This window comes from Carcharodon carcharias, chromosome 5 (assembly GCF_017639515.1).
Source record: "Carcharodon carcharias isolate sCarCar2 chromosome 5, sCarCar2.pri, whole genome shotgun sequence".
NCBI lineage: Eukaryota > Metazoa > Chordata > Chondrichthyes > Lamniformes > Lamnidae > Carcharodon > Carcharodon carcharias.
The window spans coordinates 176690915-176709101 of record NC_054471.1 but is presented as its reverse complement, the minus strand read 5'-3'; the positions used below and the strand labels follow the sequence as shown (position 1 = coordinate 176709101).

General features: G+C 38.4%; 1 protein-coding gene across 2 annotated transcripts in view; it reads left to right on the top strand.

Moving 5' to 3' along the window:
• Nucleotides 1-18187, top strand: part of nbas (NBAS subunit of NRZ tethering complex) — a 242479-nt gene that overhangs the window by 74898 nt on the left and 149394 nt on the right. Inside the window, exons 23-26 of one of the 2 annotated variants that reach the window (XM_041187860.1) lie at nucleotides 3286-3439; nucleotides 9222-9407; nucleotides 10423-10596; nucleotides 11391-11524. In XM_041187860.1, coding sequence (XP_041043794.1) covers nucleotides 3286-3439; nucleotides 9222-9407; nucleotides 10423-10596; nucleotides 11391-11524 — 648 coding nt within the window. Of the gene's footprint in view, nucleotides 1-3285; nucleotides 3440-9221; nucleotides 9423-10422; nucleotides 10597-11390; nucleotides 11525-18187 lie in introns of both variants that reach the window. The other variant, XM_041187859.1, reaches the window with a different exon arrangement.

Sequence of the window (18187 nt, the reverse complement as noted above, 5' to 3'; positions counted from 1 at the left end):
TGGTCAGTTGATTGATGATCACATAATATTGGATAGGATAACAGTGTCACCTACCAGTAAAATATTGAAGCTACTCATGATTTTTAATATTTGATAGGTAGACACGTAACACACTACAAAAGAGCCAACATTTGCACATTTGAAAATAAAAACTTATTTTGTTTAAAATATCCATGGACAGGATTTTTCAGATGGTGGGATATCCCACCCACCCCTCGACGAGTCACCGGGGAATGCAACCCTGCCATTAATGGCTGCCCTGCAGCCATTTATCATTCCAAGGACCATTAATTAGCTGGAGACGGGACTTTTGCCCCTCATTCGGGAGGGGCAAATCTAATTGGCTGGCTGCTCCAATAGTTCCAGCAGCGCCAGTAGCAGCAGTACTACAGATAGGTTCAAAGTCCTGGAGTCCAAGACCAGAGAAGTGCAGGTGCTTGCACAATGAGGTGGGGAGGTGAGGCCCCAGGAAGTGGGGAGGGAGAGCCTTAATGAGGAGGCCAGGGAGGGAGGAAGCAACTGTGGGGGGCAGACCTTGTGGGGGGTACCTGGTATGGAAAGGAGGCTGTTGAAGGTGCCGCTGCAACCACCGCCGTCCCCCCACCCCCCCACCCCCACCTTCCTGCCGGAGGCCTCAGGAGGATGACTTTCTGGGCTTTCCCCCACTCCTGAACTCTCCCCAAAGCCTCAAAATTGAGTCTGGGCAGGAAACTGCCCTTGAGTTGCCTGCTTAAGTGTCTCAATTAGGGCAAGGGTGGGCTGGCTGGCCTAGGCCTCAACTGTCACACTGTAAAATTGCAGGGAGGGCAGCGGGAAGGCCATCTGGGAAATTTTAGGCCCCCCTTTCCACCTGCACCTGTTAACCTGCTGGTGGAGTACCATAAAATTCTGCCCCATGTCTTTATTTCATATACATAGTTCGTATAAATAACCCATTTCTTCTAACATTGTCATATTCAATCAAGGTTTCTATTATGTATCTTTTGCAAGACCATAGCAACATTTTATTAATAAAATTTGTTTAATCCAATCAATCCAGTTCAGGGGAATTAACATTTTACTGGGCCTAAATAACTTTCCCTTCTTTTACAAAATATTGATTTGTTTCTTTATAATTAAATTCTTTGAATTTAAAATTGCCTTGTCCCTCCCTATCTCCTTGAACACTACAACACTTCAAGACCTCTACACTCCAAATTCTAGTCTGTTGTGCATACCTGTTTTCTGTTGCCACCCCCCCCCCCCACCACATTGGTGGCTGTTCCTTTGGCTGCATAGGCTCTAAGTTCTGGAATTCCCACTCTAGTTTCGTGCCTCTCCCCTCCTTTGTAACCTACCTTTTTGACCAAGCTTTTGGTCATCTGTCCAATAATGTCTCTGTATCTGATTCTGCCATCTGTAAGTAAAGAAAAGGAAAGAAACAAGGGAGGAATAAAACAAACCTCCAAAGAAAATCAAAACAAAATGGGAGAGAGGTTACAGTCTAAAATCGTTGAACTGAATATTGACTCCATAAAACTGAAAAGACTAAAGCGATCCAATAACCAAAGAATCAGATCAAATCTCACCAAGGCTCCTTTGACTGCACCTTCCAAATCTGCAACCTCTGTCACTTAGAGGGACAAGGGGCAGCAGACTCATGGGAACTCCACCACCTGCGAGTTCCCCTCCAAGTCATACAACATCCTCACTTAGAAGTACATCACCATTTCTTTACTGCCACTGGATCAAAAACCTGGAATTCCCTCCCTGACAGTACTGTGGATGTACCTACACCACATGCATTGCAGTGGTTGAAGAAGGCAGCTCACCACCACCTTGAGAGTAACTGGGGATGGGCAACAAATGCTGGCTTTGCCAGTGATGCCCACACCCCACGGATGAATTAAAAAAAAAAATGCCTGAACAAAACATGAAGTGCGGCTCCTCAAATTTGCTTTGACTTTCATTGGAATACTGCAGCAGGTCAAGGACAGATCAGACTGAGTGGGAGCAAGGCAAAGAATTGTACGACTGATGACTGGAAGCTCGAGGTCACGCTTGCAGACTGAACTGACTCCACAAAGACTCATCCAGTCTGCATCTCATTTTTCAACTGAGCAATTGAACTTCTGAGTTCAACAGTGACCACTGCCCTCATTTTGTTTTCCTTTGTCAGTTTGGGTTTTTTTTCATTGCCTTTTTTTTTGTTTTTGTTATTTTTCCCATCCTCCACCACCACCCCCTCCCCAGCCTCCCCTTCACTTGCTCAAAACTTTTTTCCATTTCTACCTTCACCCAGTTCTGATGAAAAGTCACAGTCTGCTGATTATTTCCAACAATTTCTGTTTTATTTTTCAGATTCCCAGCACCTGCTATATTTTGTTTTTGTTTCTTTTTATTTTTAGCTTCAATTGTACAACTTTCCTACCTAAATTAACACTTTTTTCCCCATTTTTTAAAATTTAAAATTGTTTACTTTGTTCTTGGCTGCCATGCCCAATTGGTAGGTGGAAGCAGATTTAGGAACCCTACACTTTGGATGCTTTTTATTTCAAATCAATTGAAAGCTCAAATTTAGGAGATTACTATATTTTGTTTGATGCCTATGATTAAAACAGGTTTTTGCTTCCAAGTCTGCTCAGTATTACACCTTGGAGCCTGGAAATGCTCAAATGATTAAACTTGATTGCACTCAATTAAAAATCCTGATTCATTAAGTTGCTAAAAAAACTAAATCTTATTACTGGGAAAATACTATTGATGAGCTTTTTAAGCTTAAAAAGAAGAGCCTTAGGTCAAAGTAAAATGCAAAGCTGCTTTAAAATAAACTGATCCAGATCTCTCTCCACAAATTCTGCCAGATCTCCTGAGTATTTCCAGCATTTTCTATCTTTATTTCAGATTTCCAGCATTTTCAGTACTTTGTTCTTAATCTAAAGTAATTGTAATTAAATGGAGCTGCAACTACTTAGACGTGGATCAATTTTGCAAAAAATCACAATGAAAAATTCATTGGTTCGGTAATTTATTTTTGTGATGTAACTTTAGTTAATAGGACTTCTAACGAATGATAAATTCTGATTATTTTTTGCTTTACTATTTATTTGGTAAACATTTTACAAGTGCCGCTGCTTGATAATTCATGCTAACAATCCTAGCTTTGATACATATCAATAAAGTACATTAAGACATAATGAGCTTCCTTTGTTCATAGATGAATAGCTTGTCACTCGCATAATGTACCACTGTGTGTATGATTTCTGTTGAATCTGATAAAATGCAATATTTGTTCCATTCCTGAAGAATGGTCATAGATTGCAGTCCGCAAGATGTAGCTGAATTTCTTTATGAAGAACAGCCTGAACTGTTGAGGTACAGAACAACGGAGCCCTCTATTGAATGTCTCACTCGGTGGTATCAGAAGCGTGCAGAGGAGATTGAGAGCTACTCTAGGCAGGTGAGATAAGGGGAAAAAAGACGTTCTACAAGTTCACTTTTATGCTGAAATAAAATTTTATATGTTGCTGGAAGTGAGAATTCTACTGCACAAGAATGATACTTGCTAAATATTTTTATTTTATAACTTTTACTCAAAAAGCATCGAGGGTAATGAGCTGCATGAAAACTTCAGGAACAGAATTATGAAGAATAGGTAGAAAAAAACTCGAGTATTCAAGAATAGAAAATAAATTGAGTTGGTGCAGAAACTTGCTGTGGGAATTTGTACTGCATGTTTTATTACTACAAATAGGTCCAAGTGATGCAACACTTAGTTATAACTGCAGTGGAAGATTTGGCTTTGAAATTTGAATTTCCCATTCTGTCTGGTGTACGACCTTGACATTAATTTAGTGAAGAAGCCGGAAGGCAAGTCTGCTCTTGATTAAAATTGACATTTCATTGACATTCAGATACTCGTGAGCAGAGCTCTGCCTGTATGCGCTTCAGTAGCATGTGATGACCCTGCTTTTCTGAAAGCAGGCACTGCTCTCTGATGGTGATCACTGTATAAATGGAGCAGAATTAATGGGTCTAGTTTTTTTTGCCACAGTTGCTGATTTCCTCCCCTGTGGCTTGTGTTTTCTCCATAAACTGTACTGTTTTTAGTGACCACATAGTGGCAGCAGATCTTAATTTGTGTAAGCTATCAATTTTAAAATAAAATCACACAATGAATTTATGCCTCAAAGCAGTTAGTTATGAGCAGTACAGCAATTTTGCATACATTTTAATAAGGGAAAAGGAAGAACCAACTAATTGTAACTAACTAAATGGATCTGCAACTATTTTGACAATATACTATTTGTTATGTCGGAGTGCAAGTGCTTGAGTGGATCAGTTTTGTAAAAGAAACAATGAAAAATTCAACAAAAGGTTCTGTAATTTATTCTTGTGATGTAATTTTAGTTAATAGGACTCCTAATTAATAAATTCTGATTACTTTTTGCTATATCATGTCCTTTCTTGTGTGTTTCAAGAAGGATTATTTTGACAATTGAATTGAAATGTGATGTTGGCATGTATTTTATGTAACGTCCAAAGTACTCAACCTTTATGCCATCCTGTAAAAAAACCACTCTGGTTAAGATTCATTGAGCTTTAGATTCCCCAGCCAGTGGAAACAACCTCTGTGTCTGCTTGTTTCAGGATTTTGTGTGTTTCAATGCGATCACCTCTCATTCTTCTAAACTCTAAAGAGTGTAGGCCCATTTAACTTGGTTTCTCATCCCAGTAACCTGTTTAGTGAACCTTTGCTGTACCACCCCCAAGGCAGTATATCCTTCCATAATGTGGAGACCAAAACTGTACACAGTATTCCACATGGTGGTCTTACCAAAGCCTTCTAAAATTGTCACCTAAAGTCATTAAGCCACATTAGGAGAACATTCAGCCCATCGGTTCCTGCTGATGCTCTCTAGATCTTTCTATTCAGTCCCATTCTCCCTCTCTATCACTGTAGCCTTGAAAATGTATTTCACTCAAGTGCCGACCCAATTTCCTTTTGAAATAATTCATTGTTTCTGCGTTCACCACCCTTTGAGGCAGAGTTCTAGGACATCAAAGTGCTTATATTTCGAGATCACAATTATTTCTTGACTTTTTTTTTATAAACCAGTGACAGAATTATATTGGCTTATTTTATTCACCTTCCCTCCAAATATCTGTGATTGAGGTCCAGTTCAAACAAAGAGCATTAGAATATTCTATTAGAAAGTAATGTTGTGCAATGACTTAGTAAGTCAGAAAAATATATAATTCCACCCCGCCCCCACTAAATTTAGCATCCCATCTTCAGGAAATTCATTGCTATGCAAGAGAAATGCTGCCACATTTTGAATCTAGTTCTACATGTAGACAGGAAAAAATGTCAGCTATGCTGAATGCATAGAAAAGAGTGGCTTTTTTTAAAATTAAACTACAGTGTCTCAAGATGAGCACAAAAGGGTAATGAAACAGAAAGCTGCTGGTGACTCTTTTACCCTCTTTATGACATATGCATGTCTTCCAGTTCTTCGCAATAAACAATGTTGTGCATGTCATCCATTGATAATTCTAAATCCTTTCAGTTTTGAAAGATTATTTTTAAGCTCTTGAAACATGCGGCTCTTGCCTCATAATACCTTTTTAAATTAATGCAATTCAAAATTGCTGAGATTCATCAAAAGAATTGTCAAACTAAAGAGTTTACTGAATTGATGGTATTCCTAGAATTAAGATAAGCAATTTCAATCTTTATCTATTTTCAGTTTCACAGCCGAAGACCTCATAATTTTGACACAGCTTTCAGTCTTGCTGTGCTTTTACTTTTCAATCAAATTGGCACGATCATTCATTTTTGCTTTTACATTAGAGAAAATATGACCGTTGTTTACCCTCAGAGGAAGTTTTGCTTTGTACAGGCTGTTATCTTGATTGATCCATCTTTTAAAACTTGTTTCCCTGTGAGGTTCTGATTGTATATTCACTTAGGCTTCTTTTGGTGTCTTAACTGACTACTAGAGTCTGTTTTTCTTCTTCTTCCTATTGTTCATTTCCTATTAGTCATTCCAGCAGAATAGAACTGGAGCTAAGTAGTTCTGTAACTTGATTGTATTTTTTTCTCCTATTGGGGCTTGAGGCGAGGGATAAAGTGAATTTGTTTTGTCCTAATTTTAATTATCTTTGTCCATCATTTATGATGAAGTTGAGAGGAAAAGAAGGGTTCAGGTGAAGTCATGGTTGAAACCTCCCTAAGTATTCTTCCCTATCGTCAGAAATTTTGATTTTGTTATAATGTAATCTTATAGGCAAATCAGAATAGTGTTACGGTCAGGTGAGGAGGGATAGAATGACTCCCCTCTTTCCCCATTCCTGTTTGACTGCAACAAGGCTTTTTTAAAAGGATATGCTTGCCAATTCAGTGAATGTTTAATTGTGTACATCTGACAACTATAAAAGATAGGAAGGTTTTCATCTAAGCTTTAAAGAAAAAGAGAATAACGTTTATTGTATTTAACAACAGACCTAAATAAAAATAATAAAAATAAATACTCATACATTCAAGGGTTCACACACGCACGCACAAGTAAGTCGCAGGTTAAGTAGTTTAAAAGTTCAGTGAAAGCCAGTGGTATGCGGATCTTGTAGATTGATGACTTGAATGGTTTCATATTGAGCTCGGTAGTCTTCCTGGGTACTGTGTTGAAATGATTAACAGATGTTAACAGACTATTTATATCTTTTCTTTTGGAGCCAGCAGCTGCTGTGTTGATTCTTAAAGAACCGCCTGTAGCATGTAGATAAAACAACAGACAGGGCTTAAGTTTTCAGGCTGGATGGAGAGAGAGAGTACTATCTCAGGGTCCTGCTTCTTCTGACCTCTGATTTGGAGAAAAATAGTTTCTTAAACACAGAGGGTTAGTTGGCTCATCACATGAATCCCATCTCACCAATTGACCAGTTACCTGAACATGGTCGTAGCATGTTGATTCCAGGTCCATGGTTTAGACATGATTAGATTATGGCTGGAAGTGTTCCCTTCTCAGCCAGGGTTCATCGTCCATAGCAATGATGCCTAATGGATTATTCCACATCCAGTTAGCTACACAAGTGATTGTCTTGTGAATGGTTCAGGAGATGGGCTATTCACATTCCTCAAAGGTGATTGTCTAATGGGTCCTTCCAGACAGCCTGGCTTTGTAGTTTGTTGTGTACAGCTGTGTTAATGTTCGGCCATCTTAGAAGCTGCTTCAGTGATTAAGTCATAGAAATGCTGTTGTTCTGTCTTTTAAAATTCAATCAGTGGTTTCAGCCCAATAAATACATAAAGTCATTTTTGATATAAAGCTTGCCTCTACAACAATAGGAAAACTTGATTTATATGAATGCAAAATATCACAAAACATGAACACTATGCAGCAGAAATACAGTTGTTTAAAAACAAGTATGAGTTAAGATTTTGAATAAAGGCAGAACTGTACAGTTCTCTTTCTGGTATGAAACCAATATGCTGATAATGTAATAAAATTCTCCGAAGATATTCAATGAAATAATTGTAGCTTACACCATGTTGACGTGAAGGCATTAGTTACACAAAGTTTATGCAGCAGAATTAACATTGTTGTTAAAGTCACTAAATTAATAGTGTTATTCCAATAGCTAGGCTATCAAAGCAGCACAGTTCAACAATAATCACTTCTAGTATATTTAATGAATAATATTGATATATTTACAGTTTTAACATAGTGTGCGTTCTCTTAGGAAATGGCTTTATAGAGTACATGCCATGCATTTGCTAGCACTTGCAGTTTACTACAGGAAGGACATTATCCACTCACAAGATAATTATCTACTCACTTATTCAAAGTAGTGAATTTCACTTATTCCCAAATACAGCCTTCTGTGTTTCAAAACTTCTGCTTTGGGGAAATGAGGCTAACAATGCTAATAGTGTTATGCCAATAGTTGGGATATCAAAGCAGCACAGTTCAAAAATAATCACTTTTTTAGTACATTTTATGAACAATATTGTTCTAATTTATCTATATTGTTTTACAGATTTGCTATTGGGTAAATGCATCACATCTTTAATTTTGCTACATATTGTTTCATCATTTTTTTGTTATCTCATTTTTAAAAAACGTATGAATTAAAAGGCAGCTGATCCAAATCAGACTTTGCTCTATTATCCCTTGTTTTTCTTTAATCCTTAGCTGACCAATGACTTGTAAGTTATTTTGTTTTATTGTCTGACTGTTTGCCTTTCTTTTTTAACTACATAAATTGTATAAATCAAAAATAAGAAGCACAATTTGACAGCTCAGTGCCCTATTCAACTGTATTTGACTTGTTGTATATCTAACCTGGGAATTCATGAGACATGGAGATATGTTCATCTGCAGCATTGGTCTACCGTTCAGAAAAATTAAAAAAAGGGAAGACACTTCAGTTGGGGTTTTGTTGAACTTCAGATGCAGCATTTAATCTATAGCAGGTGATGCCGGGCTTTATAAGTGCTTGCTCACTTAGTTTTTATCTATATGTTCATATTTTTGAACTTCCCTTTAATTAGTAAAACAGTAACAACATTATTAGCTACTATCAATAAGCATTTAACTTGTACAATGATGTTCATTGAATGAAATACATTTATATTTGGAGTTACTCATGAGATATTGCACCTACATAGACAAACTCTTGAGGTTATGTAGTTTTGATTTTGGGCATTCAAAGAATTGCAATGGCTATATGTGAAAGAAACTATCATTCCACAATATTACAAGTACTTTACAGTGGAATCCAATTAGATTAGATTGAGAACAGGTCAAACCTCACAGAGATTTTGCAGATTATTTTGTTTTGAAAATGTTTTGGGATTTGTGTCTCGTCTGCTGTCCCCTCACTTTTGGGGCCTGGATCTAAATCCAGCTCCACCTCATGGCGTGCAAGTCCTGCTGCTGTTTTATTGAAGAGTTCTGGGTGAGTTCTGGGTCTTAAGTTAGGTAGTCTGCAGCATATAATTCACAAACTGACAGTAAAATGATAATCTCATTGAGTTGAGAAATGGGAGAGTTGTCATTTAGGGTTTTAGACATTGCTATATAATTAGTGTTAAGATGGAGTGGGGTAAAGCATTGGGTCCAATGGATAACATGGGCACAACTTGAAGGGATAGGGAGCTGAAAATCAAATAATTTTCATGAATAATCCATGCCAAAATTTATGATCAATTTTAGCATTGCTTTGTAACCTGTCTTTAGGTGGATTGTGCCTTATCTCTAGTACGTCTTGGCAAGGAGAGGAACATCCCTGGATTAGAGGTTCTCTGTGATGATCTGATCACTCTGGAAACACTCGTGTATGAAGCAGGGGCTGATCCAACTCTTTCACTGAAGGAACTGCAACAGATGAAAGACATTGATAAACTGAGGCAATTACTGATCAATGTAGGATGTACAAATGTGATTTCAATAAGTCTTTACTTTCATATTATTAACATTGTACTACTATTTGGCAGTTTTTTGTGTCACTGGCATGGTTTTCAAAATTTTCAACTTGGAAAAGCAACTCGTGAAAAGTTTTCACTGACAACTTTTGAAAAAAACTCTTGATACTGCACATTTTTCTCCATGTACAAGGCAAGGATGGCTAACTTGTTCCCAAGCCTCTGCCAACTCCACTTGAGCCATTGCAACAAAGGGTGGAATTTAATAGTTGTGCTCACTGTCCGGGAAACTAGTGACATCGTCAATATTTGGGAGGACCAATGGTATTAAGCTCTGATTTGGCACTTATATTTCTGCCTTCAGTCTTCCCAGCTCCTCTAGGGGAATTTCCACCCCAGAAATCGTAGTACAGGGCATGTCAGAGTCGGGCAGCACCACTGGCGTGTTGGCCACTGCTGGTACTGCAGGAGGCCCAGGCAGAGGATCGGTGATGGAGCCCCAGGAATAGGATTAGCAGGGCAAATTCACCAGGGCCAGGCAGTGAGGCCCCAGCAAGGTGGTAGGGGTGTTAGGATTTAGGGCGGACGGAGATCTTCACCATGGGTGGCGAATGCCTCCGGCGGGTGTCTCCATTGGGCATGGGCTGCACAAGTAGAAGGGACTGCCCACATTAAACTCTGCCCATTGTATCCAAGAGTACTTGACAGTGACTTGTTAGCTGATTTATTTTCCCCACCCCCTCATCAATGTGGAGTGAAAACTTTATGTAGTTATGAACAAAAGCCAATGTCTAACCATTCCATGCAAGAACACAGGAGATTGCTGTGTATGTTATATTTTCACATGATTCATTTTGATAATTTATCTCATTAATATTAAATAAATTAAAAGTAATGGCATTGTACTAAAATTCTTAAGCTTTTTAAGATGTTTAACTTTTCCCTTCTACCAAAAGTGTCGGAATACAAGTTATTGTTATGTAATTTAATGACTTTTTTCTTTTATATTCCTGTAGTCATCTGAGGAAATGTATATAAAGAATGTGTACCAATGGGTGGTTCCATTCCTGCACCGCTGCGAGAGTCAAAATACAGGACTTGCAGATGAACTGCTAAGAGAGTACTTAGTAACAGAGGCAAAAGAGGATTTAAAATACCCATTGAAGATATTTCAGCAATCTAAACCTGACGTATGTTTGTTACTGCTATTTGTTTGACTGGTTGCTTTAATAAATATTGAAATATGATTTTTAAAAAAATTTTCTACTGCGCTTCATTGTACCATATGTAGTTCCCTGGCTAAGGGCACAGTTTTAGCAACCAGCTCCTAGGTCTGTGCTGCAGTGTTCAAGTAATGGCTTGCCCATAATTTTTATCTTGATCCTTTTGGGGAACTGACTGGCATATGCTGCTCTTTGGCATTCCTGAAATTGGGAATTGTGGAAAGGAACCCTTGACCTACCATGCTGTGGCATAGCACATTGTTGTAACAGCATGCTGTGTCATTTAATTTCTGGTGGAATTCTACTTTACAATTAATAAGCCATCTAAATTTAAATGTGCACAATCATGCATTCAATTTCTACTGTTCATTTAGGCCCTGAGACAGGATGACATAAGGGTACTTACTGTGAGCATTATGTTCAGACTACCAGGTTACCAATGTTCTTAGCTTCGCACCAATACATATGTAGTCTCTAGTTTGTTCATCCTTGGGAACCACTAGATTTTATATATTTGATGTTTACTTATCTGCTTTCGTAGTGCTGATTGATCTTTTGATTTTGTCATTTTGCTTACCCAGATGTTTAAACTCAATTTAGTAACTTGCTTTACATTTATTTTTGGCATCATTTTGGATGCTTTTTATTTTAAAAACAACAACAAAATAAGCCATAAGAATAAGAAAATACGTTATAAAATTTCTGTTCCTAAAATGCAATTGAAATATGGTTCATTCTGTCTCTTTGTTTTCCTCAATTAGTGTCAGCAGAAAATTATTCCTGACCATCACCAGTTAATGGCAGTAGCCCTAGAATGTCTCTACAACTGTGATCGAGATGATCAGCTGTCTCTCTGTTATGACGTGCTTGAATGTTTACCACAGAGAGGTTTTGGGTAAGTGTGATCCAAACTATGAAGATTGATAAGTTGATTGATTTGTTATGGAACAATAATTATTCTGAAAACTATTAATAAAAGCAAATAGTTGTCATTATACTTTCTACTTCCACCTCATATATTTCCAAAAATGTATCTGACTTTTTAGTTGTGATTGAGGTTTACGAGATTAACAAATACCTTGCCATGGGACAGGCAGGGGAATTGAGGAAATAATTGTTATTCCTAAGGGAGTTGTTGAGGTGGCTGGCAGAGATGCATTTAAGGGGGAGGTACCGTAGATAAGCACATAACTCATAAAGGAGTAGAAGCATAAGTTCATAAGTTAGATGAAGAAGCATGGGAGGAGGCTCATATGAATCATAAGCACAGGCCCATGATATTAGAAACAGGAGTAGGCCATTTGGCCCATCGAGCCTGCTCCACCATTCAATTAGATCATTGCTGATCATATACCTCAATGTCTCTTTCCCGCATTATCTCCATATTCCTTGATGTCATTAGTCCCCAGAAAGCTATTGATTCCTGTCTTGAAGATGCTCAATGACTGAGCTTCCACAGGCCTTTGGGATAGAGAATTCCAAAGATTCACCATCCTCACCTCAGTCTTAAATGGCCTGCCCCTTATCCTGACGTCATGTCTCCTGGCCTTACACTCACCAGCCAGGGGGAACATCTTATCTACATCCGCCCTATCATGCCCTGTAAGAATTCTGTGAGGTCATCTCTCATTCTTTGAAATTCTAGAGAATACAGACCTAGTCTCCTCAATCTCTCCTCTTAAGACAATCCTGCCATCCCAGGGATTGATCTGGTGACCCTTCGTGGCACTCCTTCTTTGGCAAATATATCCCCCCTTAGATAAGGGGACCAAAATTGTGCACAATACTCCAGGTGAGGTCACACCAAGGCTGTATACAACTGCAACAAGACATCTTTACTCCTGTACTCAAATCCCCTCGCAATGAAGGCCAACATATCATCTGCCTTCCTCATTGGTTGTTGCACCTGCATGCTAACTTTTAGTGACTCATGAACAAGGACACCCAGATCCCTTTGGACACCTGCACTTCTCAACCTCTCACCATTTAAGAAATGTTATGACTCTTCGTTTTTCTACCAAAGTGAATAACTTCACATTTATTCACATTATATTCCATCTGCCATGTTCTAGCCCTTTCACTAAGCCTGTCCAAGGCCTCTTGAAGCTTCCTTACGTCCTCCTCGCAACTTACATTCCCACCCAGTTTGGTGTTAGCAGCAAATGTGCAAATATTATAATTGGTTCCCACATCCAAATCATTTATATAGATTGTGAACAGCTGTGGACTGAGCCGGACCCTTGCGGTACCCCGCTCGCAACATCCTACCATCCTGAGAATGATCCGTTTATTTGCGCACTCTGCTTTCTATCTGATAACCAATCCTCGATCCATGCAAGTCTGTTTCCCCCATCCCATGCGCTCTAATTTTATTTACTAACCTGCTGTGTGGAACCTTATCAAAATCCTTCTGAAAATCCAAATACACCACATCTGCTGGTTCTCCTTTATCAATGCTACAAGTATCATCCTCAAAAAAACTCCAAGTTTGTCAAACATGATTTTTCTTGCATAAATCCATGTTGACCCTGCCCAATTTTACCGTTCCTTTCTAAATGTCCAGTTATCACATCCTTTATAATAGATTCTAACATTTTCCCTACTACTGATGTCAAACTAACGGATCTATAGTTCTCCATTTTCCCTCTTCCTCCCTTCTTAAATAGTGGGGTTACATTTCCTACATTCTAGCCCACCAGAATGGTGTGTTTCTCTGCTCCAAATTCTATGTAATCCTACATTGGTAAACCCTTGTCGTCTTGCTAACATTTAAAAAAAAAATTGATGAATTATTTTATAAAAATCTATAGCCCGGAATTTCTTGAAAACTTGTGCTGAAACAAATGGTGAAACATATGGCATATCTTGACTTTTAATGCAAAAGTTTATGTGGGAGGATTTTCCCCTTGTTGGGTGGGCGGGCCCAGGAGAGGCCGCGCAACAGATCTCCGCCAGCGATCGGGCCCCGACCGCGATTTTTAATTAACACCGGAAGCCTCATCCCACTTGTGGATGAGGTTCCCTCAAAAATTAAAAGGCCACTTGGCCTTTTCGCCTGCCAGCCAAACATAAGATTGGATAGGCAGAGAAAAATTCAGCTCAATTAATTTATGGGCTTAACAGCCCTCTTAATTGCCACCGGGCGCACTGCCGACTCCCGCCCGCCTGCTGACTCAAATATTGAGAGGTCGGGACGCTTGCCTGATGTCATTGCTATTTCACGCTTGTGTGTGCTGGGCGCGCGCCTGCACTCCAAGGTGAAAATCCAGCCGCTGGAAATTTAGGTATAGGTGGCTTGTGTCATTTTGACATTCCCAAATTTTCTCAATTTGTGTCAATTTCTGTGGTATCTTCGTCAAATTGCCCAGTAATTTTGCTTCATCAAATCAACTCCTCAACCACACACAATAAAGTAGTGCAGCTTATATGAATTTCTGAATGGACTGTAGATTTGGACAGAACCCAAGGCATTGATTCTGACCATTTATGGTGTATTCTTTTATTTTTTTGAGGCTTTTTTTTATTCTCCTCACTGAGCCCTAAAGTGTGTTTTCTGTATCTTTGAATGCATTTTTAATCAAGATGATTTGCATTAAAAATTGAAAACCTTCCACAATCGTATTTTCTTAATTATGTTCTGCCTAATGTCCATAAATGATGGTTTGATATCTTTTGATAATCTTAATGCATAAAAAGGGTCTTAAAGAAGGAATATGCCTAAGTTCAGTACTTTCCTCCCTATTTCCATTTGTATAATGCCTATTTTCCCCTTTAGCATATGCTAATGAGAGTTTTGAGATATTTAGGAAATTACATTTAAAAATTTCTATTTTATTTTTAATTAACATCGGAAACCTCAACCCATCTGTGGAAGAGGTTTCCTCAAAAATCCAAAGGCCACTTGGCCTTTTTGCCCGCCCACACATGAATTAGGAACAGGAGTGAGCCACTCAGCCCTTCTAGCCTGCCCCGCTATTCAGTGAGATCACGACTGATTTGATTGTAACCTCAACATTCCCGCCTGCCCCTGATAATCTTTCAACCCCTTGCTTATCAAAAATCTATCTACCTCTGCCTTAAAAATATTCAAAGACCCTGCTTCCACCGCCTTTTGAGGAAGTGTTGCAAAGGCTTTCAACCCTCTGAGAGGAAAAAAAAATCATCCTCATCTCTGTCTGAAATGGATTAGCCCTTATTTTTAAACACGAGCCCCTAGTAATAGATTTTCCCAAAAGAGGAAATACCCTGTGCATGTCCACCAAGACCACTTAGAATCAGAATGTTTCAATCAAGTTGCCTCTTACTCTTCTAAACACCAGCCGACAGAAGCCTGACTTTTCCAACCTTTCCTTGTAAGGCAACCCATCCAATCTAGGTATTAGTTTAGTAAACCTTCTCTGAACTGCTTCCAATGCATTTACATCCTTTCTTAAATAAGGAGACCAATATTATGCACAGTACTCCAGATGTGATCTCACCAATGCCTGTATAACTGAGGCATAACCTCCCTACTTTTGTATTCAATTCCTCTTGCAATAAATGATAACACTATTTGCTTTCCTACTTACTTGCTGTACCTGCACACGAGCCATTTGCAATTCATGCACTAGGACCTCTAGATCCCTCTGCATCTCAGCTTTGCAATCTCACCATTTAGATAATATGCTTTTTTATTTTTCCTGCCAAAATGGACGATTTCACACTTTCCCACATTGTACTCCATTGACCAGGTCTTTGCCTACTTACTTAACCTATCTGTATCCCTCTGTAACCTCCTTGTATCCTAATTCACACCTTTCTATTCTACCTATCTTTGTGTCATCAGCAAATTTAGCATCCATATCTTCGGTCCCTAAATCCAAGTCATTTACATAAATGGTAAAATGTTAAGGCCCCAGCATTAATCCCTGTGGCACACGGCTCGTTACATCTTGCCAACCAGATAAGACCTATTTATGGCTAACCCCTGTTTCCTGTTAGCTAGCCAATCTTCTATCCATGCCAATATGTTACTCCCAACACTATGAGCTTTTATTTTTCACAATTATCTTTGATGTGGTACCTCATCAAATGCCTTCTGAAAATCTAAATACAATATATCCATTGGTTCCCCTTTATCCACAGCAAATGTTACTTTTTCAAGGAACTCCGATAATTTAGTTTCGCTTTCATAAAGCCATGTTGGCTCTGCCTGATTACACTGAATTTTTCGAAGTACCCTGCTGTAATGTCTTTAAGAATAGCTTCTAACAGTTTCCTTATGACAAGTGTTCAGCTAACTGACTGTAGTTTGCTGCTTTCTGTCTCCCTCCATTTTTTAATAAAGGATTTACATTCGCTATTTTCAAATCTAATGGAACCTTCACTAAATCTAGGGAATTTTAGAAAATCAAAACCAACACATCAACTGTCTCACTAACCACTTCTTTTAACACCTGAGGATGAAGTTCATCAGGATCAGGTGACTTGTCAGCCCTCAACTCTAACAATTTCCTCAGTACCATTTCCTTGGTAATTATTATTTTCCTGAGTCCCTCCCTCCCTTCCATTTCCTGATTTACACCTTTTTCTTGGATGTTGCCTGTATCCGCTATAGTGAGGACCAACGTAAAATACAGGCTCAATTCATGTGCCATCTACTTATTTTCCATTTTTAATTCCCCAGACTCACTTTCTATTGGGTCAACACTCACTTTGTTAACTCTTTTATTTTTTAAAAAAAATAGAAGCTGTTATTACCTGTCTTTATGTCTCTTGCTAGCTTTCTCTCATACTCTAATTTTTCCTGCCTTATCAACCTTTAGGGCATTCTTTGCTTTTTTTTTAATATTCTGTCCAATCTCCTGACCTGCCCCCAACTTTGCACAATCATATGCTTTTTCTTCAAGTTTCATAGTTCTTTAATTTTTTTTTTGTTAACCATGAATGGTAGGTCCTTCCCTTGGAATTTTTCTTTCTTGTTGAGAGGGTACTATTCTGTGTATTCAGAAATATCGCCTTAAATGTCCACCACTGCATCTCTGTTGACCTATCCCTTAACCTAATTTGCCAGTTTGCTTTAGCTAGCTGTGCTTTCATGCCCTCGTAATTGCCCTTAAGTTTAAATACTAGTGTTGAACCCACTCTTCTCTCCCTCAAACTGAATGTTGGAGAAATTCAGTACTATGTACACATGATGTTCACTCACTGTGGGGTAGAGTAATTAAATAATAAATTTGATGGGTAATTGGTTTCAAAACTGTACAGTCCTCTCCACAAACACTAGGTTGAGAGCATTAAACCGTACAGTGATTGTTTCTTTGGTTTAATTCATTTCACTTCCATGACACATCTTAGCGTAAAATTTGTCACTCTGAGAATTAGGTTAGCCAGAGCTTGATTTGTTTCCAGCCTCAAATGAATGTCACTGCTGTCTTGGAATTCAAGACTGCATAAAGTGATTGACCTGTTTTCACAGAAGGATTGATCCCTTATGCATTCCTTCCTTTCTTCATTTGTGTTCTTCATTTCTGATGGACAACACAGATAATTATTGCAGCTCCAAAATTGGCCTCAGCGGATATTCTCCAAATTTTTTAGTCATTAAAGTCAATGTTTCATTGTGCCCCAATGGGTGAAATAAATGCAATAACCATCCTCCTTGATGAGTTATTAAAAGGCAATTTTTGAGAGCTCAATGTTAAATGAATCTTGTTAAAACGAGAGCAATAAGGTTGACTAGCGAATAACATTGATTGGAGGAAATAGATTATTTGTTAGGACAACAATGCAAGCCATGACTGTGCGATTATAGTTGAACTGGGATATTTAGGTCACCCTAGTCTTTTGAGCTGTATATACAGCAGATAAAATAATCTTTCTTGTGCTTGTAGCTGATTCTTCATTAAGCTAGCACACTTTAATTTCTTGATTCAAGTGCTTGAAAACAAAATCTTCAGTAATGCTTTAGTCTCATTTTACTCAACTCCCTTTGCCAAACACTGTAACACAATCAATGTGATCTCAAATTTCTGATGATAATGGTTATGCCTATTGATCTGATTTTGCTAGCACCGTGTGAACCCCAACTTTTGATTGCAAAACCTGTGATACCTTAAAAGCATAATGCTACTTGAAACTTCTAAATTTCTTCCGATGGTTCTTTCTGTTTTTCAGGAAATTAACAATTCCTCCCTTTCTTTACCCAGCTTGCCAGGATTCAGGTGTTGAATGTCATTTCCCTCAGAATACTAAATATATTTTATTGCAAGAATATTTTTATATAGCCCTCTCACTTTTAGTAAAACCATATCTAAGCAAGGATTTGCCAGTTGGCTAATATAATGTGTGGCATGCTGAGGAAAACCTGGAATGTTAATAATCTTTCAAATTATTTTCAATATTTTTCAATTGGATTGATCAGCAAAAGTAGATCGGTTTTGGGGGCCCAAAATATCCCATCTTCCTCCTAGAGTGCTATTTGGTCATAATCTTGGGTTGCGGGGGAGGTATGAAGAAAAGTTATGTCAGGTTCTGCAATTTTGTATCAAATAGAGCCCTATGTAGTAGTACTATCACT